Source organism: Odocoileus virginianus, chromosome 9, assembly GCF_023699985.2.
Source record: "Odocoileus virginianus isolate 20LAN1187 ecotype Illinois chromosome 9, Ovbor_1.2, whole genome shotgun sequence".
NCBI lineage: Eukaryota > Metazoa > Chordata > Mammalia > Artiodactyla > Cervidae > Odocoileus > Odocoileus virginianus.
This window is the reverse complement of record NC_069682.1, coordinates 36,478,097-36,503,461: the sequence shown is the minus strand read 5'-3', so window position 1 is coordinate 36,503,461 and position 25,365 is coordinate 36,478,097. Positions and strand designations below refer to the sequence as shown.

At 42.9% G+C, this 25,365-nt stretch overlaps 1 protein-coding gene across 7 annotated transcripts in view; it reads right to left on the bottom strand.

Annotated features, from left to right (window-relative positions):
- The window catches only part of CFAP61 (cilia and flagella associated protein 61), a 238,393-nt gene that overhangs the window by 188,155 nt on the left and 24,873 nt on the right, over nucleotides 1-25,365 (bottom strand). For all 7 annotated transcript variants that reach the window (XM_070472210.1, XM_070472212.1, XM_020878437.2 and 4 more), the window contains exons 7-8: nucleotides 18,242-18,374; nucleotides 5,280-5,439 (exon numbers count right to left, since the gene is read on the bottom strand). In XM_070472210.1, coding sequence (XP_070328311.1) covers nucleotides 5,280-5,439; nucleotides 18,242-18,374 — 293 coding nt within the window. The remainder of the gene's footprint in view (nucleotides 1-5,279; nucleotides 5,440-18,241; nucleotides 18,375-25,365) is intronic.

Genomic DNA, 25,365 nt, shown 5'->3' with positions numbered 1-25,365 from the left:
ATTAAGCAGTACTTTTCCTGGGTGGGCTGGTTATAAGAGGCTGCATTGGTTATTCTTCAGGACACCCACGATTCTGTTGTGTGAAATTGTATCTCTCCCGGCCAAGGGCACATCGAGGTGCTCGGAGCCTACATGTGCTGGCCCCTGTGCATGTATTGAGATTCACTTTGCAGGACTCTTTCAAAACCAAGACTCTCACTCTCCAGGTCACACCAGCCTGCATGACAAACAAAAGTTTCATCTTTCGCTTGTTTTTAACTGGTAAATGTGTCAATGCCAGGGCAGCTGTGGAAATGCAGGCTGTGCCCTATTTTGCCTTATGCATCAGCAAGAAAATTGCTAGCTCACTTCTGGTTCCAAAGTCTTCATTGTAATGATGCAGGGAACAAAAGACACAGCTTGATTTGCAGTCGCTGGGCTGGGCCAGCGGTGGAGCCAACTGGAAAAAATACATATTGTTTGGAGCCATTTTATTGTCACTGAAGGAAAATATTCATAAACTGCCAGCATATGGAGGGAGCATCCTGCTGCTTGTTCCCTCAGCTTTCAGACTCCTGGCATTTGAGGGATCTTGGGTCTCATTCAGTACAACCTCCCATACAAGTAGAAAGCCCTTTCCTGAGACTTATGACTATTCATGAATTTTTCCAATGTCTGGGGGAACTTGGCTACTTCTAAACGAGGTACTCCACTTAAAAAATAAACGTTTACTAGATTTTCCTTAAACTGTACAAAATCTGCATCCTTAGACTTTGTTTCCATTGGTCCCAATTTAGTCTCAAAGTTTAGTAGCTAAAAACCCAAATTTACAAGTGTGTGTAACAATTTATAGATGAAGAACCAGTGGCTAAAAAAATGGGATCATATACAAATTATTCAAGTAAAATGCAAAGTGAATGTGCATGGTTACACTTTTAGATCCAATGGAAACTTTGGACACGGCTGAAATGATGAGATGGCAGCTGATCACAATATGTACAGTAGCTAAAGAATGAGGAACTTGATAACTAAATTCCATATAGGTTAAATGGTTTCTGTATTCAGAAATACAGTGAATCATGTAACTTCGATATTGTTAAATCATTAGAAATAATCAGCATCATATTACAAAGATTTAAATATTTTAAGATCTTTACCTAAAGAAGCTAGCAAACTGCATTTTTGTTTCTTTGCTTAATAAATAATTTGGTTGGAAAAAATAAAGAATGGGGACCACTGTATGAGCTCTGGAATGTTGAGCCATGATGTTGTCACTCTGCTTGGAGGGGTGGAGGATGGCATGAAATTGTTTCACAGCTGGTGGGATGAGACCCTACCTTGAGTCAAGGACCTGAGAACAAGCAGTTTACTTGGGAGGTGATTCAGGAAGCATAGTAGGGAGGTTAGGAAGAGCGAAAGGAAAGGAAGGCAGCTAATGAAACATATGTCATCACATGGATCACTAGCTGGAACTTCATCTCCTGGAGGAGCTCTGAGAAACAATGCAAAACTCAAATCTCAAAGCTATCCCACCAAGGGGTGAGGGAGCTGAGGCATTTATACCTCAACTCCTTTCAGCTGTAGTAAGTAAATGTTTTCACAGTTAGTGGGGAAAGACTAGACCAGCAGTGTGTTGGGGTGGGTTCTCTCAGAAGCAGACCCTGAGTCAAGGATTTGAGCACAACTGTCTATCTGAGAGTTGATGGAGAAGATATCAGTAGGGGAGCAGGGACAAGAAACAGGGAAGCTGGGGGACTTTCCCAGTGGTCCAGTGGTTAAGAGCCCACCTCCCAGTGCAGGGGACTCGGGTTTGATCCCTGGTCAAGGTACTAAGATCCCACATGCTACAGGGCAACTAAGCAATGAAAGATCCCATGTGCTGCAACTAAGATCCTGACACAGCCAAATAAGTAAATAAATATTTTTCGAAGAAGAAATGGAGAATCAGAGGCTGCTCCTGGGTTCTCAATGTCCTGGTACTTCCTGCCCACCTCTGGCACAGGACAGATTGGCCGTGCACAGTCCTGGCAAATCCCATAGACACAAGAGCTGAAGAGTCCAGAAGATGGGAGTTGCCCAGAGCATACACACACACACACACACACACACACACACACACATCACTGAGAGCTCCTAAAAGTGGTAACTCATTCAATAATTCACTGAAGTGAATTTGTATTTGTATAGTAGACCCACCACTAGAGTTTTTGTCATAGCCACCCTAGACAAAAAGTCAAGTGGAAGGCTGAGCTGGGTTCTGGGTCAGCCCCTGCTGAGCTGTAACACCTTTTGTGAATTTGGGCAGCAGGGGTCACCTTTCCCAGGTGGTGCCAGTGGTGAAGAACCTACCTGCCAAGGCAAGAGACCCAGGAGATGTGGTTTCAACTCCTGAGTTAGAAAGATTTCCCTGGAGAAGGGCATGGCAACCCACTCCAGTATTCTTGCCTGGAGAATCCTATGGACAGAGGAGCCGGGCAGGCTGCAGTCCATGGGGTTGCAAAGAGCCAAACATGACTGAAGCAACACAGCACACATGAATGCACCTTTCTTAGCTCTTGTACATCAAGTCATGAGGATAAAATGAGACAATACATATGAAAATCCTTTGAAAGGTAAAAAAGCATAAACAAAATTGAAAGCATAAGGCACAACTGTGTGTCCACTGAAGCAAGAATTTTAGCTCGTATTTTAGAGAAATTATATTTCCTTTAACTTGAGACTTTCACCAGATTAAAAAGGACAGGATCACAACACATTTCCAGTTTTCTCTGGAGCCTCATTCTTTGTTGCTGTTGATGTGAAGGGGGAAGCAAAATGTGCCAGTGACTCTTTTCTGGAATATAATGAGCTGTTGATTTGTGAATCCATCCCTGAGTTATTTGGAAGTCTACAGTAGTGTTTCCTGGTAACGAAACTTCATAATCACCTTTTTATTAGTGGAGCTGGATTTTCAAAAATAAACAAGACACACAAAATGACAAGAGAAATTTTCCTATTTCCTTTAGCTACCATCCTGTCCTAGATCAACTAATTTTAGGTAAAAATATTAAAAGTGGTAGAGAGAGTAGTAAGACTTCTTTCAGTTTCCATATCTCTGGGGCTTTTGCTAAACAGACATACTTTGGCTAAACAGATTATGTGTTTTTAAGTCCAGGGTTAGGTCTAAATTTTGAATTGTGTTCCTGCCCATAAAGTTTCTAAGATAGGAACATCTATGTAACATCTATGAGTCATTCTATGTAACTTCAGAGCTACTCAGAAACACACTGAAAGGAAACCATCTCTTTTCAACATTTTTCTAAAGATTTTTTTTATGTGGACCATTTAAAAAGTCTTTATTGACTATTTTACAGTACTGCTTCCGTATGTTATAGTTTTTTGGCTGAGGGGTATGTGGGATCTTAGTCCCCTGATCAGAGATCAAACCCATACCCCCTGCTCCGGAAGGTGAAGTCTTAACCACTGGACTACCAGGAAGTCCCTCAACTTGTTTTTAATAATGACAACAATCAAGGGGAGAGGCAAAACAGCCTTAATTTTTTCTGAACTTACTCCATGCTCGGCAGAGAGCTAAGGTTGTCATGTAGATTCTAACATTTAACCATCCCAACAACTTTCTGGTTTTGATACTATTTTTATCTCCATTTTAGGCATGAGAAAACTAAGCCATAAAACCCATTGAATGCTGCTTTCAAGAAGAATTTATACATTCGAAAGTGACAATGATAATATATTATTTAAGACTGTCTCATGCTGAAGGTTCCTTCAGAACACTCCTGTATGTCTTAACTGAGAAGCAAGGGCAAGCCAGCCTTCACCATGAAACAATAAAGACCTCAAAGGTCTTATTAATACAGAAGGGATCTCCCTCTCCAGCTACAGCTCTGAAAGGTCTTTGTGACCCGTGTGAGTTCTGACCAGCTCCATGCGCTTGGTTTCCTGTCCAGCCGATAAGATCTGCCAAACCAACACCTGTTGTTGTTTAGATCAACGAGTCCTCTGCTTATCCCCACATGCTCCTCTTCCTATTTTTGAACAATCTTTTTTTTTTTTTTACATCTAGAAGCATTTATTTTATGCAAAAAAACTGAAATATGAGTATATGTACACAGAAAGTGCACACATTACCTATGCTGAACAATGCCAAATAACAGTATATTGATGCAACAGTTGTCTTCAAAAACAAACATAAAAATGGAGCTCAGACTGGCAGACAAGAGCAAAATCTTGATATAGTCTTTCAGACACAAGAAAGCAGAGCAATTCAAGATGCCTAGATGTTAACCTGGGAAGACTCATGTAAGTGAAAGACCAACCACAAAGTGATGGATAATGACCGCTCAAAACAAGGAACCATGCTGATGGAGCACTAAGTTTGATGGAGATGCTGAATAAAGCCCTGGACCTGAGTGATCTCAGTCAGACCCCACGATGCCCCTTCGTGGGAGGTGTTACTACTCTTCCTATTTCACAAATGAGGAAACCTAGGTTTGGAGAACTAGATTTACATACCCTGCTGCATCTCCTTGATTTAAGAAACAGAACACTTAACCTCAAAGATGCTCATGGGTGCACGGAGACTTTGTTAAAATACCAAAGTTTGAGATGACCCAGTTTCACCTGGTGAAAATCCTAATACAGACGTGATTTTAAAATCAGTTCTAATATTGTAGATGGCTAAAAATAAGCAATTTTAAAATGACTACTTGCAATAGACCTGTATTACATAATAAGTTGTTGATGACATAAACACAGAAGCACTAATTGTTGGGGTTACAACTTAAAGGCATATATACATATATCTGAATATATTTGTATAAATGAATCACTTTACTGTATACCTGAAACTAATATAAATCAACCATACTTCAATTTAAAAAAATAAAATAAAAACTTAAGGACATACAGAATTTCTCTAGTTCTTGACTTAAAAGATTCACTTATGATATTCAGGCTTTGGGTTCTATGTGTATGCGCAAGTAAAATCTTGAAACGCTGTCAATTATTTCACCACAACTTACCTCTACTCTAATAATGAACATTGTTAGACATTGGTAGACATTCTGAATTCAGAAGACCTTCAGTGGCAAGGCCATGGTGTCTACCCAGGGCCATGCCCCTTGACCCTCTGTGCTCACAGATACAGGCGCAAGGTTGTGAGGCACCAGGAACCACTCCTGGAAGGGGACTGGGGACACAGTTGCCCAGCAGGTGCCACCACCCACTTCCAGCACAGAGTCAAAAGCACAGCACAGCGCACAAAGCTCCATCCCCACGTGCTCCTGTGACAACCACTGTACCTGAACTTTCATGGATGCTGAACTCCTGGGGTGGTTCTAGGATGTCGTCCTGATGCGGGATGCAGAGGCCATGGAAGGGTCCCAGGTCAAAGCACTTGTGCAGGAGCTGCAGGTTCACTTGTGAGCACACACTCATGAACCCGACAGCCACACCTTCCACCTGAAATGTCCAAGACATCTCATGACCATCCGACCTCAGGTGAATGGGCACCGTGAAACTCCCATGAGCCCCTGCCCGTGGGCCCCTGGAGCTGTATGAGGGAGGAGCACCCTATGGTCAGGCGCAGTGCACAGCACACGACAGGCTCAAAAACAATGTCGCGGATGGCCACCTTGGATGGAGGACAATCCATCATGGATGACCATCCTAGAGATGGGGCTGGAACTTAGGAGGCTGTCATGGTGTTCTTGAGGGGAAACTTTGCCCAAACAATACCCCTGCCTGCCCTAAATCCTTTCATTTCCCTACTGCAAGCCCAACCCTCCTGTCTACTTTCCTCCCCTCCACAATGCAGTTCCAAGGAAGACCAGCCATTATTTCTAGTGGCCATCTGGTTGACCCCAATTTAGAACAAGTTAATAATTTTCTCCTCATCAGGTAGGTACTGTTCAATTTTCGTGTGTGTGTGTGTGTGTGTGTGCACGTGCTCAAATTGTGCCCAACTTTTTGTGACCCCATGGACTGCAGACCACCAGACTCCTCTGTCCACAGGATTTCCCAGGCAAGAACACTGGAGTGGGTCACCATTTCCTTTTCCAGGGGATCTTCCCTATGCTGGGATAGAACCTGCATCTCTTGAGTCTCCTCCATTGGCAGGTGGATTCTTTACAACTAGCACCACGTGGGAAGACTTATTTCTTTCATTCTCTTGAACATATATTTGACTGGATGGTCTCATGGGGAGGAGATGAGAGGAAGGAGGTTTATTGGAAAGTTCTGAGAGAAATAAACTCATTGCACCTGTTCACCAGGTGTGTCTGATCTACAACATAATCACCTCCCAGCATCCTGTGCTGTGCTGTGTCACTCAGCCATGTCTGACTCTTTGTGACCCCACGAACTGTAGCCCGCCAGGCTCCTCTGTCCACGGGGATTTTCCAGGCAAGAATACTGGAGTGGGTTGCTATGCCCTCCTCCAGGGGGTCTTCCCAACCCAGGGATCAAACCCAGGTCTCCCACATTGCAGTCGGATTCTTTACTGTCTGAACCACCAGAGAAGCCCTCTCAGCATCCTACCTGATTCTAAACCTCCTGCAATGGCCGTCATCATTTTAGGCCTCTGACGAGGAATACATCAGTGGGAAGATGAGGGTGACAGTGAGATATAATAAGAAATATTTGGTCTTCATCCTTCACTCCTGGCTCAAAGTTCATAAAACACTCATAATTTCCTGAAAGGAGAGTCTTTTATTCTTCATAATAAGCCCCTTTCAATGGCCCGTGAGTTTATGCTAATGAGGTCACTTTCAGAGGATGGGAACTGGTTACCAGAGGAATCAGCCATGTGATTAGAGGCTTGGAACTTTCAGCCATGTTCCCTCAACCTCCGGGGCTTCCCTGGAGGCTCAGACAGTAAAGAATCTGCCTGAAATGTGAGAGGCCTGGGTTCGATCCCTGGGTCAGGAAGATTCCCTGGAGGAGGAAATGGCAACCCACTCCAGTATTCTTGCCTGGAGAATCCCCATGGACAGAGCCTGGTGGGCTGCAGTTCACGGGGTTACTAAGAGTTGGACACAACTGAGTGACTAAGCACACAGCACCTCGACCTCTGAGAAGGGGAGAGGAGCCGGAGAGTGAGTGCCGCCATCACAGCCAAAGATTTAATCAACTGTTAATGGAAAACTAGGAAAACACCTGAACAATGGGGTTCCCAAGCCTCCGTGCTGGTGAACACACGGAAATGCCAGGCAGTGGTGGGCCCAGAGAGGGCATGGAAGCTCCCCCCGCCCTCCCCACCTTGTCCAGTGCATCTCTTCCATTTCCTGATCCTGAGCTATATCCTTTACAGTGAACCCATGATGGCAAGTAAAGCATCACCTGAGCTCTATGAACCCTTCCAGCAGGTTCTCAAACATGACCAAGGGGGTCATGGGAACCCGTGAGTTATCGCTGGTCAGTTAAAAGCACAGGGGACAATCTGGGGCTTGTGAATGACATCTGATGGGGGCAATTTTGTGGGCCTGAGCCCTAAATCTGTGGGGTCTGCACTAAGGCTGAGCAGTATCAGAAAGTGAATTAGACTGCAAGATACCCATCTAGTGACTAGAAGCTGGAGAATTGGCTGGTGTGGGAAAGATGCAACACATTTGGGATCATAAGTATTCTGAGTGGAGAAAACAACATATCTTTTCATAAGTGACTAGCTGATCTAGGCCTATTACTGGTACTGACATATAAATTAACAACAAATTTCAATTCTATCAAATTTTACTGCCACATTGACTGATGACTGTGATTGAAATTCTTTACTATGTTCCTTTAGTAATTCTGGATTCACTCTTCTCTGCAAGGAAGGCATTTAAAATTTTTAAGGAGGCAAGAAGGAATACAGAGTTCTCGGGTTAACTATTCTCACTCATAGTGATTATTTTACAATATATACATATATCAAAATATTAGGTTGGACACCTTAAACTTATACAATGTTATATATCAATTCTAGCTCAGTAAAATTGGGAAGAAGAAAAATAAACACATTTCGCATAAATAATTCCTTTGATCTTTATGTGGGTTCTAAGCAAATTCTGGTAACTGATTTGACTCTGACAGCTCTTACAAGAAAACAGCATTTACTGGGTGGGCTCTAGCCCTCCAGAGTTCAGATTTTATTTCTTGAGACAACCACTCAGTCAGAAGAGCTCAACAATTGTCAGAACTCCCAGATCCTAAGGATGCAACATCATTCCATAAATGCCCAGTTGGATAAAATGGTTAATACTACCTAAAGTAGAGCAAAAAGATACAACACTCTTTTAGAGGGAAAAAAAGTTAGCTATTAAGCTATTCATTCTCAAATGTATCTTCTGGCTCAAAACTGTTTGTTCTCCAAGATGTGTTTGAAAAGTAAATATGAGATTCCCTGTAATTCTCCCAAATGCTAGGATACAAGAGGAATTTTTTTCTAATGAATTTTTTTCCATGCATATTCTTTTCTTTACAGGCCCCCGCAAATACTAACTGCAAAAGGCTGGATTCACACAGCTGTTTTACAAATCCATCGACACTTCAATAAAAGTCCAAAATAAACATTTTAATTTTTTTCCCAAATAGCAAGTGATTGTTTGTCTTGTTTGCACGTGTGAACAAAGGCTGTGGTAGCCGCAGTTGTCTGGCTTCTCTGTAATTTTAGGCCCAAGACTCAGCAGACGCTGATTAACCAATCCATCTACCATATGTGCAGGGAGAGACGGCCAGCCTCCCTCTCGGCAGGGAAAATTGGCATCCATCTTGGTTCACATGGAGATGTCCTTCTCATCTACAGCCACGCTGGCGCAGCGCAACTTCCATGGCCTGAAATACCTTTTGCTGGCTTCGCGGCGAGCTGCGTGTGCATGATAAGAATGTATTATTTATAAGACCACTGTTAGTAATGAGCTATTACACTAATGGCTCGTCGTGTTTGGAATTTGATTTCAAATGGCATGGATCACACATTCTGATGAAAATGAGAAAAACATGTTTTGCCATTGGGAACAAAGATTTCATGTTCTCCAATTCTGCAACCTGTTATATTCTCATCATTCATCCCGGGGGTGTGACAATTCACAAAGTTAAGGATGATGGACCCAACACAGTGGGGATATATTGTGGATGTGCCTGCTTTTTTCCTTTGGGTTCCTTTGTGATTACCGTTCTGACGTGAAAAACACTGTTCTTAAATATGAATTTGTGGGAGTATTCAAATGCATCTTTGTGGGCGTGTGTGTTTTCCAGAAAAAAAAAGTTGATTTGATGGATGTTTTCTTTTTTACTTGTACAGTGAAAAGGTAATAATTGCAGGCTCCTGTCTGTCTTCCAGGTAACAAGTACTTTCCACTCCAAAGGTGGCTTTCATTTTCTCATACTGTGAGCAAAACTGAGTTTGTGGCTGTGCTTGTTTTTCCCATGAGGATCCATACGACAATGCATAAGGCTAAGATCATCATAAACCACACATTCAGTTGCTGCATCTTCATAAGCAGGTCCATCAATAGGCCCGTGTGCAACATATCAGTCACACTTCCATCTAAAAAGCCCTGTATCACCCACCTTTCTGGGTGACCATACTCCACAGTGAGGTTGCCCTCATTGTGACAACTGTCAGCTCTGATCCTTCCCGCCTGATGCCAAAGGCATGGCTGGGCAGGCAGGCTCTGCCCACCCGCAGGTCAGTGGTGCCTCCTTGGACTGCTGCTGCCCATGCTGCAGATGCTGCCAAGGCAGACACTCTGCCCATCTGTCTCCAGGAGCTGCCCTTGGCCTCCAACCGCCCTGCCCTGAAATCTCAGTTTGTGTAAATACCAGATGTCAAGGTAAGCCAGGATGAAGATATAAAAAGCAACTTTGCTAACTCAGAACTCCTCCAAAGTGTCAATGAAGTCAAAGAAAGTGCTCGCAGTTAAAATCCTTTAGTCCGCAGCTTACACAGTGCAGATACAGTTCTCAGGCCTTCCAGACACGTGGCCTGTGACTGCCATGGATGGGTCTGGAAGGGGCAGGCTAGCCGGACTATGTCCTGTTCTCTCTGCTCACCCAAAAGTGCAGTGTGCTGGGTAACTCCTAAGTGGCAGTTACAAATAAATGGGAAAAGCTTATTCATAACTGTTGCCAATTTCTGTGGTGTAAATGCTCCTGTTGCAGCCTGGCGTGAGTTCCTGGTGTGATGTCACTGAGAGGAAAACCGGGAAAAGATGCCCAGTAGCCATAATTACAGTAGTTCCTCTGCACAGAGACCACAGATATAAGTGACTCCAAGAGGGCAGACAATAGTAAAATAATGACAAAGTTATGGCCTTTGAGGCCATCTTAAATGGGCTCAATAAAGGACAGAAATAGTATGGAACTAACAGAAGCAGAAGATATTAAGAAGAGGTGGCAACAATACACAGAAGAACTATACAAAAAAAGATCTCCACAATCCAGATGATCATGATGGTGTGGTCACTCACCTAGAGCCAGACATCCTGGAATGTGAAGTCCAGTGGGCCTTAGGAAGCATCATTACAAACAAAGCTAATGGAGGTGATGGAATTCCAGTTGAGCTATTTCAAATCCTAAAATATGATGCTGTGAAAGTGCTGCACACAATATGCCAGCAAATTTGGAAAACTCAGCAGTGGCCACAGGACTGGAAAAGGTCCGTTTTCATTTCAATCCCAAAGAAAGGCAATGCCAAAGAATGTTCAAACTACCGCACAATTACACCCATCTCACATGCTAGCAACATAATGCTCAAAATTCTCCAAGTCAGGCTTCAGTAGTATGTGAACCGTGAACTTCCAGATGTTCAAGCTGGTTTTAGAAAAGGCAGAGGAACCAGAGATCAAATTGCCAACATCCACTGGATCATCAAAAAAGCAAGAGAATTTCAGAAAAACATCTATTTCTGCTTTATTGACTATGCCAACACCTTTGACTGTGTGGATCACAAAAAACTCTGGAAAATTCTGAAAGAGATGGGAATACCAGACCACCTGACCTACCTCTTGAGAAATCTGTATGCAGGTCAGGAAGTAACAGTTAGAACTGGACATGGAACAACAGACTGGTTCCAAATTGGGAAAGGAATACATCAAGGCTGTATACAGTCACCCTGATTATTTAACTTATCTGCAGAGTACATCATGAGAAATGCTGGACTGGATGAAGCACAAGTTGGAATCAAGAAGTAGCAGACTTTATTTTTTTGGGCTCCAAAATCCTGCAGATGGTGACTGCAGCCATGAAATTAAAAGATGCTTACTCCTTGGAAGGAAAGTTATGACCAACGTAGAGAGCATATTAAAAAGCAGAGACATTACTTTGCCAACAAAGGTCCATCTAGTCAAGGCTATGGTTTTTCCAGTAGTCATGTATGGATGTGAGAGTTGGACTATAAAGAAAGCTGAGCACCAAAGAATTGATGCTTTTGAACTGTGGTGTTGGAGAAGACTCTTGAGAGTCCCTTGGACTGCAAGGAGATCCAACCAGTCCATCCTGAAGGAGATCAGTCCTGAGTGTTCAGTGGAAGGATTGATGTTGAAGCTGAAACTCCAATACTCTGGCCACCTGACTCATCTGAACTGACTCATCTGAAAAGACCCTGATGCTGGGAAAGATTGAAGGCAGGGGGAGAAGGGGACGACAGAGGATGAGGCGATTGGATGGCATCACTGACTCAATGGACATGAGTTTGGGTAGACTCCGGGAATTGGTGATGGATAGTGAGAACTGGTGTGCTGCAGTCCATGGGGGTCACAAAGAGTTGGACACAACTGAGCAACTGAACTGAACTGAACTGATGACCTTTGAGGATTTATTGATTTTGCTTTTAGTATAATTTATGACACTGTTAGTTTTTATCACTTAATTTTTGACAATGGCTATGTTTAATGGCCAGTTTGCCAAGTTCCTGAAGATTTAACAACTGGCTCCTGTGAGCCAGGGCAAGCGCACCCCCCTCCCCCCATCCCCAGAACACTGCTACCGAACGGCCAGCCTGAGGAAGCCTAGAGGGGTTGGGAAGGGGGTCCTGGGAGCTCAGTGGGAGGGTGGTGACTGCACTGGTCTTGAACCCAAAACAGGCTGAGATACCCAATATGGCTTGGTGCAAACCAGAGACTCACTCCCAGATCCTAGGTCAGCTTGCTCGCCATGGACAGGTCCTGCTTCCGACCTTCCATGTAAGACTGAGGCCTATGGTCACATCTCCACGGAACACACAGAGATCAGACTAGACTCCGTTTGTGTCTTTGGAGATACCAAAGGATCCTTGCAGGGTTGGGACTGCAGTTTCAGTCGGTAATGTTGCTTTGATGTTCACACACACTGAAAGCTTGTAACACACGACAGGAGAGGGAAGGAAATGAGGGAGGAGGCCACTGCAGCTGCGCCTCACAAGCACTAAAACTCAAGAGATTTGGGTTCAAACTTGCATCATGAAACCAAATAATTAGAGGCCTTCTCCAGAGTGATATCAGTATCACAGTGACAAGACATCTCTTGGTTTTGTCTCCGGCTCAGCAGCAGATATTTGGCTTCCCTGCATGAGCAAAAGTGCATTTGAGGGAGCTGTGGGATCCAGCACCATCCACCACGGGGCCTGGGGGGAGTCTCACCTGCCTGTGCATTGGGAAATAGGCAGACAGACCTCAATTGTGGTTGTGGACCCTGCAGAGGCCCATGAAGTGACTCTAGCTCTTCTGAGCCTCGGTCTAGGAGCTCCTGAGAACAGTGCCTGAGACAACTGCTCATGGATTCAAGAGCCTTTGATGAAGTTCAGACTTCCAGAGGAGAAGATTCTGCTCTATTTGGAGCAAAAAAACAAAAACAAAAACCAGTGTGGATGTCCTAGAGTAGGTAACACAAACAGTCTGCCTTTCCCCACAACACCCATCCTCCAAGGCTGTACAGCTTAGGCCAAGCTTTATTCCCATAATTTGTCCCACGGGGGTAAGGGAGACTGTGTTAGGGAGTGCCTGGCTTCCCTAGCTATGCAGGATGCTGCCAGAGGGACTCATTTCTCTCTTGCCAGACTTAGAGTACTAAATTAGGAGCTCATGACTGGGTTGGGGGATGGGGGAGGAAGGAGTCTGAGAAAGCAGCAGGTAGGACCCTCAGAGGACATTAACAGGCATCACGGATCCATCAAGAAGCCCACCCATGAGCTGCTGGGAATATTCCACCCATGGGTCCTGCTAACTGGCCCAGGAATGTTCCACATGCCTTATCCACACACCAGCCCACCTTGTGGCAGCCCTCATGTACACTCCTAGGAATGGTGTGAGCAGACCTGGCAGATGGCTAAGGAGCATAATGAGAAAATCAGCCTAATCTGTGGTCCAGGAAGATACTACAAACGTGAGCTTTAGTGCCATCTTTGGGAAGACAAAACACTCAACCTGGTGCTTTGGAGGGCCCATAGAAAATAAACAACTTAAAAATTCTGCCACAAGAGAGACCAAGAGGCACAGAGGAGGTGTACCCATAAAAGGATACCCCAGAATCTCTAGCAGGGCTGAGAGAAGGTATTTCTCACCCAAAGACCAGAGGAAATGATTGCTATTCAAATGTGAAGTCAGCAATGCAAAACTCCAGGACCATGAAATATCAAGGAAATATGACACCACCAAAAGGTCACAATAGTCTTCTGATAACTGAACCCAAAGACAAGGACAAATGGTAATTCTCCAACGCACTACACAAATAATTCAAAAAAGCTGTTTTCAGGAGACAGTGAGCTACAAGAAAACACAGACAGTTCAACAAAATCAGGAAAAGAACACAAATAAAATAAGAATTTAGCAAAAGAGAATCCATAAGAATCAACCATAAATTCTGGAGCCAAAGAATCAATGAACAACATGAAAATACAACACAAAACATATAACAGTGGACCTGATCAATCAAAAAAAAAGAATCAGTGAGACTGAAGACAGGAACTTTGAAAATATCAAGTCAAAGGAGAACAAAGTAAAAAGAATGAAAAGAGTTGAAGAAAGCCTGTATGATCTATAAGATACCATCCTAAGGACCAATTTATGAATCACTAGAGTTCCAAAACAAGCACTGAGGGAAAAGGGGGCAGAGAGTTTATTTAAAGAAATAATGGCCAAGAACATCCCAAATCTGGGGAGAGATATAGATACCCAAGTTCATGAAACCCCTAGGTCACCAAACAAAATCAACTTAAAAGATCCTTCCCAAGACACATTATAATAAAACTCAAAAATCAAAGGTAAGAGGAGAATCTTAAAAGCAGCAGAAGAAAAAAATCTTGTGACTTCCAAGGGAACCCCCCTATAAGACTGTCAGCAGATTTCTCAGCAGAAACCCTCCAGGCCAGGAATTAGCAGGATAATATATTCAAAGTGCTGAAAGACAAAAACTGCCAATAAAGAATACTTCACTCATCAAAGCTGTCCTTCAAAAATGAAAGACTTTCCTAGACAAACAAAAGCTAAGAAAATTCATCACCACTAGACCTGCCCGATAAGAAATGCTGAAAGGAGTTCTTCAAGATGAAATGAAAGGATGCTAATTATTAACACAAAAATATATAAAAATATACAACACAATAGTAAAAGCAAGTATACAGTCAAGTTCAGGATACTATAAAACTTTAATATGGCAAAGCATTAACCACTTAAGTGTAAAGATTAAAGGATGACAATTTAATATTTCAATAACTATAGGTACAATAATTTGTTAGTAAATATGGGATATAAAAAAGGGTAAACTGTGATTTTTAAAATGTAGGGAAGTAAAAGGGTAAACCTTTTGTGTGCAATTGAATTAAGTCTTTAGTGTAAAATAGACTGTTATGTCTGTAAGCTGTTTTATGTAAGTTTCATGGTAACCATGCAATAAAGATCTACAGTAGATTCACAAAAGATAAAGAAAAAGGAATCAAACCATTTGACGGCAGAAAATCATCAACTCATAAAGGAAGGCAGGAAGAAAGGAACAAGGGTACTACAAAACAGCTGGGAAACAGTAAGATGGCATTTGTAAGTCCTTACCTGTAATTACTCTAAGTGTAAATGAACTGTATTCTCCAATCAAAAGACACAGAGTGGCTAGATGGATTAAAAAAACAAGACCTATCAATTTGCGGCCTACAAGAAATTCACTTCCTTTAAGGATACACATCATTTTCAAGTGAAGAGATGGAAGAATATATTCCATGCCAGTGAAAACCAAAAGACAGCATGAGTAGCTATGCTAATACCAGACAAAACAGACTTTAGGCTCAAAAAAAAGGGACAAGGAAGGTTATTATATAAAAGGGGTCAATTCATCAAGAAGATATAACAGGACTCCACTGGTGGTGCAGTGGATAAGACTCCGCCTGCCAATACAGAGGACATAGGTTCATTGCCTGGTGCGGGAAGATCCCACGTGCCACAGAGCAACTAAGCCCATGTGCCACAACCACTGAGGCCAAGTGCTGCAACTACTGTGCACCTAGCACCTGTGCTCCGCAGCAAGCGAAGACGCTGCAATGAGAAGCTCATGCACTGCAGGAAGGAGTAGCCCCCTACTCACTGCAGCTAAAGAAAGCCCGCACAAAGCAATGAAGACCCAGCACAACCAAAAATAAATGAATAAACAAATCATTAAAAAAAAGATATAACAATCACAAATATATTAATATATACATACTCAATGTCAGAGCACCTAACTATGGTAAGCAAATACTAACAGATCTGAAGGGAGATATAGACAACAATACAATACTAGCAGGGGACTTCAATAGCTAACTTTCAACAATGGATAGACATCCAGAGAGGAAATCAACCAGGAAACGTTAAGATTCGACGCAAATGTTAGATAAAATTGACCTAACAAATTTGTACAGAACACCTCATCCAAAAGCAGTAGAATACACATCGTTCTCAAGAACACATGGAACACTTTCCATGATGCAGAATATGATAGATAACAAAATGAGTCTTAGCACACTAAAAAGATTTAAATTACACCTAGGATCTTTCCCAACTACAATGGTATTATCCTAGAAATTAATAGTAGGAGGAAAGCTGAAAATTCACAAATACATGAAAATTTAATATTATACTCCTGAACAACTAAGAGGTCAAAGAAGAAATCAAAAGGGAAATTAAAAAAATACCTTGAAACAAACAAAAGGGGAAATACAACAAACAAAAATTTATAGGATACTGCAAAAAGCAGTTCTAAGAGGTAAGTTTATAGTAGTAAATGCCTACATTAACCAAAAAAAAGTAACATTTCAAATACACAACCTAACTTTACAACCTCAAGGAACTAGAAAAAGAAGAACAAATTAAGAAGCCCAAAATTAGCAGAAGGAAGAAATTAATGAAGAGCAGAGCAGAAATAAATGAGAGAGAGCAGAAAAGTTAAAAAAGATCTGCAAAATTTAGAGCTGTATTTTTAAAAGATAAACAAAATTGACAACCTGTTAGCTAGACTAACTAAGAAAAAGAGAGAACACTTAAAATCTGAAATGGAAGAGTAGGTGTTAAAACTGATGCCATGGATACAAAGGATAAGAGATTATTATAATTAATTATATACCAACAAATTGGATAACCTAAAAAAACAAACAAATTCCCAGAAACAGAGAAGCTACCTAGACTGAATCAGGAGCTACTGATCAAAGGATACAAATTTCCAGGTATAAGATGAATAAGTTCTGGGCATCTAATGTACAGCATGATGATTACAGGTAATAACACTGTATTATATACCTGGGAGTGGTTAAGAGGTAGATCTTAAATGTTTTCACCACAAAAGAAAATGGTATTAATAACCCTGTAACATAAATGGAGGTGCTGGCTCACACTATGGTGGTGATCATTTTGCAAAATAAGTACATCAGACTAACACACTGTACACCTTAATCTTACACAATGTCATATAACATCTCAATAAAGCTGGAAAAATAAACACATAAATAAATGCCTTCTCTAAAAAACAAAGAACTGACTTAACTGGATGGGTACAGTGGGACCATTAAAAGCTCATTTGGGCCTATATGAATCATTTTAACTATCAGGGCTTCTCAGATGGTAAATGTCTTGAGTGTTCTCAGGAGACTCAAGAGATGGGGGTTCGATCCCAGGGTTGGGAAGATCCCCTGGAGTAGGAAATGGCAACCCACTCTCTTATTCTTGCCTGGAAAATTCCATGGCCAGAGGAACCACAAGGGCTACAGTCCATGGGGCTGCAGGGTCGGACGCAACTCAGCACATACACACACACACACAGTTTTTGACTCATTGTGTAAGACGTGGTTCTTCAAAATGGTGCTGATGGGACCAAATGCTTCCTGACCCTTCCTTCTGTCACTAGCCTGGAGCCAAAGATCAAATGACAATATTTGAACAAACATCCTTAAAAGACAACACATAAACCTAAATACGAGGAAAAAAGAAATTAAGTCTTTCAATGCAGAAGACTATCATGGACCAGTACATCTGAATCTAATTTTTGAGGCCAGTTCTCACCTGAAACTAAATCTCTATGAACATTTAAACTCATGTTATTCTTTAAAAAAAAAATTTTTTTTTTTTGGATGTGAACCATTTTTAGTCTTTATTGAATTTGTTACAATACTGCTTGTGTTTTATGTTTTGGTGTTTTGGCCACAAGATATATGGGATCTTAGCTCCCCAACTAGGGATTGAATCTGCACCCCCTGCAGTGGAAGGTGAAGTCTTAACCACTGGACCACCAGGGAAAGTCCCCATCCTGGCCTTCTCCCGATGTGTCTTCTTCCATCATGTAGATCAATGTTTCACCACCTGGGCTGCATATGGGAAGTATACGGGGAGCGTTTTCAAAATACTGACCTGCTCTACCCCCAAAAGACTGATTTCATTGTTCTGACTGAAACCTGGCATCAGGAATTTTTTTCTGAGATAGAATTCACCTTCTGAAACTGAGTAATAATAAGTTAAATCCATCACACCCGGGGCCCGCCATCACTGATTAAGCTCGCCTTAACTGTTGTTATCCATACAAATGACTTGCACATCTGCCAAGAGGCATGTAGCCCAAACGATAAGATGTTTGCCCAAGTTATTTTCCAGGAACTTCGAGTCAGCTGTGTCTAGTTCAGACTTGAACCTATTAAGACTGAGCACCTGGGAGGGCCTCGTAAAACCTGAAAAACCTAAAGCGGGAACCCTGGGGAAGCGGGTGACGTCATGGCTCCAAGGATGTTCCTTGAACCAGGACCAGGGCTGCCCTCCTCTCACCCCTCTCCCGGGCGGGCCCCAGGTGAGTTATCACGCACCTCACACACAACAGCGTGATTCTCCTCGTCTTGGGCCTCGATGAGCTCGGCCAGGAAGTATTCGCCGTACGTCTCCTTCAGGATGGTGTCGTGGTGCAGGAATATTGGCATGAGGTCATCGTGATCTTCCACCCTGTCAAAGGAAAAGGCCTAAATCAGTGTTGGTTCCTCCATATGCTCCTTTGACCCTGTCCTAAATGCCAGGGGTAGAGCAACACGCCCAAGAAATGGACTTACATCGTAATGGGGGGAATAGACAAGAATGTAACAAACAAGTCTCCTGGAACATTTCAAAGTGCGACCAATTGCTTTGGGATGGAGAGTGATGGGGCCAAGGGGTCAGGGATGGGACACCTGAGTGAGACCTGAACAGAGAGATGGGGAGGAAGCTATGTTGAGACCTGGAGGTGGGCTGTTCCAGGCAGAAGGGACATGTTCACCAGCTGGGTGCAGACTGCAGACGCAGCATCGCTCATGAGCCAAAGGACAGGAAGATGGGCACAGCACCTCCCATGTGTGTTTCAAGGAGTACCATTTCTACAACACTGCTCCCAGCAGCCCCTTCCTTCCCTTAGAAGAAAACCATAATCTAAAAACACTTTTCTGCTATAGGGTCCCTCATGGATTATCACAGGTAAGATGTAAAGGTTCTGGGAATGACTATGATAAAGACTATTTCCTTCAAGGGGCCCAAGGTGCCCCTTACTCCTGAAATGCCTACTTCCATGGAGGAGGAGATGCTGGTTTGCAGGTAACAAAGCTCTGCTCCCTACCCTGGGCACGACTACCTCAAGCCTCCTTCCCAAGACTGCCTACCATGACCTTGACCCCCAGTGTGGGCGGGGATGGGAGACCCAAGAACCAAGTTTATGGCAGCACAGTGGTGCTGGCCCTTGGCTTTCATTTTGCTGCCATATTACTTGTTTGTTTCTTCTTTGTAGCAGATTCTTAATTAACGTTATTCTAGTTTTCCTGTCTAGGATATTCTTATACATTTTCCTGGTCCTTTTCTTTTAAAAATGTTCCATATTTGTATTGCTTTTCTCATATAACTGACTTAGCTACTACCCTTTATCCCCCCTCTTCTTTCATTACTCTGCCATCTCATGGGGCTTCCTAGGTGGCACTAGCGGTAAAGAATCCACCTGCCAATGCAGGAGACATAAAAGATGCAGGTTTGATCCCTGGGTCAAGAAGACATCCCACTCTAACTTCTAGTATGTTCTTTTTGATGTTACTAGCAGCTCCATCTAATGAATGACAAAGACTTTCCCCTTGACCAGACTCTGACCTGGGACACTCAAAGTCTCTTCTTGACTAAGCCTGAGCCCTGGCCTGAATATCTGAACAAACACTAGCAGTTACTAAGGACAGCTCAAGGCCACGTCCCTAGGATGATGTGAGACTGCCTTAAAGTGCCTGCCAGAGCAAGCTCAGGTTGTCAGGAGAATTTCCAGCTTGTTCCAGCCCACACCTGTGGTTACCCCATTTCCCAACATCTGCAGGAAGGCAGGAGCCTGGCTTCCCCACTCAGACGAGTCTCATAAGGGCTCTCTCATTTTCACTCTCTCTCTTTTAAAAATTTTCGATAAAGCCCATTTTATTTTATACAACTACAGATTGATATGAATGAGCATATATCCTTTTGCCTGGAATGACTTCTGTTTGCTTCTACAGGTTAACTGATGTTCATTAGGTATGATCACAAGCATACTTCACAGTATTTTCTGTTTCAACAGATTTTAAATTATATTGTAGCTAATATATATCTATTATTATATGTAATGCATTATTTCTACTACTTTGGAGTTCATAGCATATAATTGGTTTGTTTTAGTCAAATATCTAATACAGGAGAATAGTTCACCCCCTGACAACACCAGATAATTTTCTCAGTCATAATTGCTATTTTATATTACAAGAAAATACCAATATATTGATTCTAAATAAGAACTTAAAGAATAAGATCACTGCCTGAATTTAAATTTCAGTCTTTTTTCCTTTGGGTCTTCTATGCAGTTTTCTTCTTCTCTTAGATACTGCATAATTTGTCATTATAAAAAAATCTTTTTAGAATAAAAAAATTTCTATGAGAAACAATCATCATAACATTAAGTTGCTTTATTTTACTCCAACTATTAGCTATAAGGCAATTTTAAAATATAATTTTTCTTGATCTGTATCTCTATGAAGTGTCTTTATAATATCCTCAGAATTCAAATTATTACAGTTTGAATTTTAAAAAGATGGTGCAGAATTCAGTTTTCTTGTGAGACCTTGATAATGTTACTTGAGTCCTCCTTTTATTCTCCATTGTTGATATAAGCAAACTGTCTGCCCTTTCTGTAAATCACAATATATAATCGAAAGAATAACTCTTGGATCCAATGTTTTAAATTCCTCCAGGATAAACTGATCATATAAATTCCAGATTTCTTTCTCCCTCCTTTCCTTCCCTCCTCTTCTCCCTTCCTTCGTGTTTTATTTTCCTGTATTTTCACTTCAGAAGGCCCAGTCACCTCTGTACAAATGAAAGCTGAGTTTGGTCCACCCTGGACCGCACTCTCAATGGAGTTCTCTTCCAATGGTTACTTAGGATTAAAATCTGTCCTTATCAGAGTCCTGCTTTGTTTGACCTTTGACGTCTGCACACCCTGGAGCCCACAGCCCAGGGGCAACAGTGACAGCCAACATGGAAGGGCCTCCCCCCACCACAGACACTGACAGCTCTGGGGGTGCCATCGCTAGACCTGTCTGCCAGGAGTGGCTATGTTGTCCAAGGGGGGCCCTCTGGGGAGTGAGCCTGCCCCAGCCCTCCTGCCCAGGTCTCCTCACTGTGTGGCCTTGGGGTCTCACCTGCAGGAGGGCAGAGATGGGGGGGGGTACAGCGTGCAGACACAGGGATGCCCTCAAGGTTACTCTCTCGTAGGCATTCAGCCCCTGGCGGCATCTGCTATGGACAACTTCACATGCCACCCACCACCCCCCTCCCACCATCCGACATACTCTTAAACCCCTGCCGGCAACCTCTATCTGAGTGCCCAAGCCCTCTGCTGGGAGAGCCAAGAAGGCCCCATTGCATTCAGGACACCGCTCCCTTCCCCACACCACAGCCTGCAAAAGGGCACTGCTAACAGAGGTGGCTTTTCTCTGTAAATAGAGTCCTCAATGATAGTACTTTAAAAAAAAAAAAAAGATTCTAGGCGAGAATAGACAATAAATCCATTTTCAATATCTTGCCAAAAATTAAAGTTCCCACCAATATTTTTTTTTAAGAATTTTAAAAATATTGATTTATCATTTAGACTGTGCCAGGTCTTAGCTGCAGCATGTGAACTCTTAGTTACGACATGTGGGATCTAGTTCCCTGACCAGGGATTGAACCCGGGTCCCCCCGCATTGAGACTGCAAAATCGTTAGTGCCTGGACCACCAGGGAAGTCCCAGTATTAGCTCAGTTCAGTTCAGTCGCTCAGTTGTGCCTGGCTCTTTGTGACCCCATGGACTGCAGCACACCAGGCTTCCCTGTCCATCACCAACTCCTGGAGCTTGCTCAAACTCATGTCCATCAAGTCGGTGATGTCATCCAACCATCTCATCCTCTGTCATCCCCTTCTTCTCCTGCCTTCAATCTTTCCCAGCATCAGAGTCTTTTCGGATGAGTCAGTTCTTCGCATCAGGTGGCCAAAGTATTGGAGTTTCAGCTTCAACATCAGTCCTTCCAATGAATATTCAGGACTGATTTCCTTTAGGATGGACTGGTTGGATCTCCTTGTGGTCCAAGGGACTCTTAAGAGTCTTCTCTAACACCACAGTTCAAAAGCATTAATTCTTCAGTACTCAGCTTTCTTTATGGTCCAACTCTCATACCCATACACGACTACTGGAAAATCCACAGCTTTGACTAGATGGACTTTTGTCGGCAAAGTAATGTCTCTGCTTTTTAATATGCTGTCTAGGTTGGTCATAACTTTTCTTCCAAGAGGTAATTATTTTAAAATATGTGAAAGTAATTCAATATCCTAATCATTTTAAGAGAATAGAGACAGCTATCACTCAGAGAACTCCAAAATCAACTGTGTACCATGGTCTTTTATCCATATGATGGACACAAAAACACTACTTTATGGTATAAAAATCAAGAATAAAGGTTCAGAGAGACCCAGGGCCGAATGCCTAATCATGAGCCCTCAGCAGCCTGTGAACAAAGTGATCCATAATCACACCTCAGTACTTATTCTTCTGGGAAAAAGAAGAAAACATCCAAGTTGTGGAGCTCTGAAGAGTCTCTCCCTTAAGCCCATCCCCAAAATGTATAAAGAGGAACCTGTTCTGCAAGCATGCTCCTTGGGGTAATCGACGGTTTATGCTCTTGCATCAGCCCCGGTGCTAATGATAAAGTATGACATCAGCCTCTCGTAGTCTCAAATGGCATGTGACAAAGTCTAGCCCCTTGGAAATAAGACACCCCAGCTACCAAAAACAACTCATTCAGGAAAGTGTTTAAATTTGTGCACTGCCTGCTCAGAAGGTAAAGACTCTGCCTGCAATGCAGGAAACCTGAGTTCGATCCCTGCGTCGAGAAGATCCTCTGGAGAAAGAAATGGTAACCTACTCCAGCATTCTCGTCTGGAGAATTCCATGAACAGAGGAGCCTGGGAGGTTACAGTCCATGGGGTCGCAAAGAGTCAGACACAACTGAGCAACTTTCACTTTCACTTTGCCACTCAGATAGGAGGAAAGCCACTTCTCATGGAGCCGTTGGGCACAGCAAGGCCACTTGGCCAGCACCTCCATGACCCCCAGTGTTTAGGTGGTGATGACTCTGAAGGTTACAGTTGATCAACACAAAGTATTGACACACCAGGGAAGATGCTACTGAGTAAGAAGTAACCTTCCTTCAGAGCTGGCAGCCGTTATGAGGTTTGGAGTAGATGATGATCCCCGTGCTAGTACGTACTATTTTATTTTAACCTGTTTGGAGGAAACAAAAGGCCCTTCCCATAGAAATTGGTTTGATCCCTCAGGCCCCTAAATGCCCATCAGACTCTGAGAACCATGCTAGATGAAAGCGGGTGGAATCCAAAGCTGAAGGAAATCAACAGCCTCTCGGGACACCTGGCTTGGGGCCCAGTGTCCCGGAAGCCCTGGAGAAGGCAAGGTGAAGGAGGACAGGAAGCTGGGGGCTATTGCTGGCTTCCTGGGAGGTGGGGAGGAGGAAGAACAGGCTCACTCCCCACCTCCTCCATGTTAGCGAGGGGGGTTTCAAGGAACAGCGTGATGCCAGACCCCAGGGCACTGGCCCAGCTGCTGGCATGGTCCCTTGGTGGCAGGTGGCTCCCTCAGCATCCTGACCCCTCTTCTGCGGCATCACAAGTGTGGAAGAGAGCCCTCAGGAGGCTTCCCTGGACAGGGAGATGCACATTGTTTCCTTGCCAGCAAAGAAACCGCTGCGAACGCATAGATGGAAAGCTCATGCTTACGGGCTGTAAACAACGGCTGCAGCCCACCTTTGTGTTTGGGATACTGGCACGGCCTCCTCTCTGCCGTCTGAAGGCATCTGCCACAACCGGAAAGGATCTGCATGTCATTAGCGAGACTTGAAAATGTGCCATTGGAAAAGAGATTCTGATGTCACTTTAAATGCCATAAATATTGTATTTCTTCAAGCCTGAGAGTGCGTGCATATATGTGTGCATATTCTTTAAGAGGGGGCGTCCCTGGTGGCTCAGCGGGAAAGAACCCACCTGACAATGCAGGAGATGCACTTCGATCCCCTGGAGGAGGAAACTGCAACCCACTCCAGTATTCTTGCCGGAAATGCCATTCTTGCCGGGAAATCCCATGGACAGAGGAGCCTGGAGGGCTACAGTCCATGGGGTCCCAAAGAGTTGGACAAGACTTTGTGACTAAACAACATTCTTTAAGAAATCAGTGAAGACAGAAAAACTCAGAGAATCCAGTTTAGAGGTAGTGCTAAAGAATGCCGTGTATTTTGCTTTAACCAATCGCTAACACAATTGATTTTAATTTGGAGTTGGAGAACCTACAGTAGGTGCCAACTTGGCACCCAGATTTTTCTTTTTATTCAGACGTGTAAAACAAAGCACCTTTTTCTTTCCAAGATCTCTTGTGACCTCTAGTGGTCTTCTCTAGGAGAATCAAATCCATCATTTCTAAACTGTGTATTCATTCAAAACTTTAAAATGATTTTGGAACGCTTTAGCCTCTGCTCATTGGAAAATGTCATGATTTTAACAAGTTGTAGAGGACTTCGGGATGACTTCAGAGCATATTTGAGGCCAACTAGAGGCTCCTGAACTTCCACCACTGCGATCTGATCTATGCTGGCACAGCTCTGCTCCAGTTAGACTGTGAACCAAATTCTATCTGCTGGGTCACTTATCAGGACCCAAGAAGACCAGTGGGGAAATTCCAAACTGCCCCACACGTTGTTTTTGAATGCTTTAGTATATTTATCACTCAAACATCAGAATGTTTATTTACATGAAATTGCTTAGAAATTACGCTTAAGTGGATTCCTAAAAAATCATGAGACTATCAAATGCTTAATAAAAATAACTGCTTTAAAAGGTGAAAAGTTAGCATTTTAAAAACAGCAATCTTAAAAGTCCTAATTTTTTCATCTATTTTAAGTAGCAATAATGCTGACCTAACTTAATTTCTATTATTAGCAAAAAAAAGCAGTACTATATTAAGGAAACTTTAAGTTACTTTACAACCCTGATTGACAGCACGATTATAATCCTTTCCTCGGTAAGTACTCTCCCATCCCCATGAGGACTTGAAAAAGGTAGGTTTCTTCCCAGAAAGCCCATTCTAATAGTTTCTGCATCTGAGAACATCTCAAATCCACCAGCAGTGATGAATCAAGTCCATGACAGGTTATAAAGGTCTGTCTAGAAGCAGCTGGGCTTTGCTTCATATATTATACAAAATACAGAACAGTAACTTTGATAATTAGTTTCTAAGTAGAGAGGGACACTACAGCTCAACATGGGTGAGTCAAATGGGACTGGGGATGATCATGTCCGTGTGCTGCTCTGAATATGCTGCTAGGTAAACAGCAAAAGTCTAATCATAACCCCAAACCCTTCACTGGTT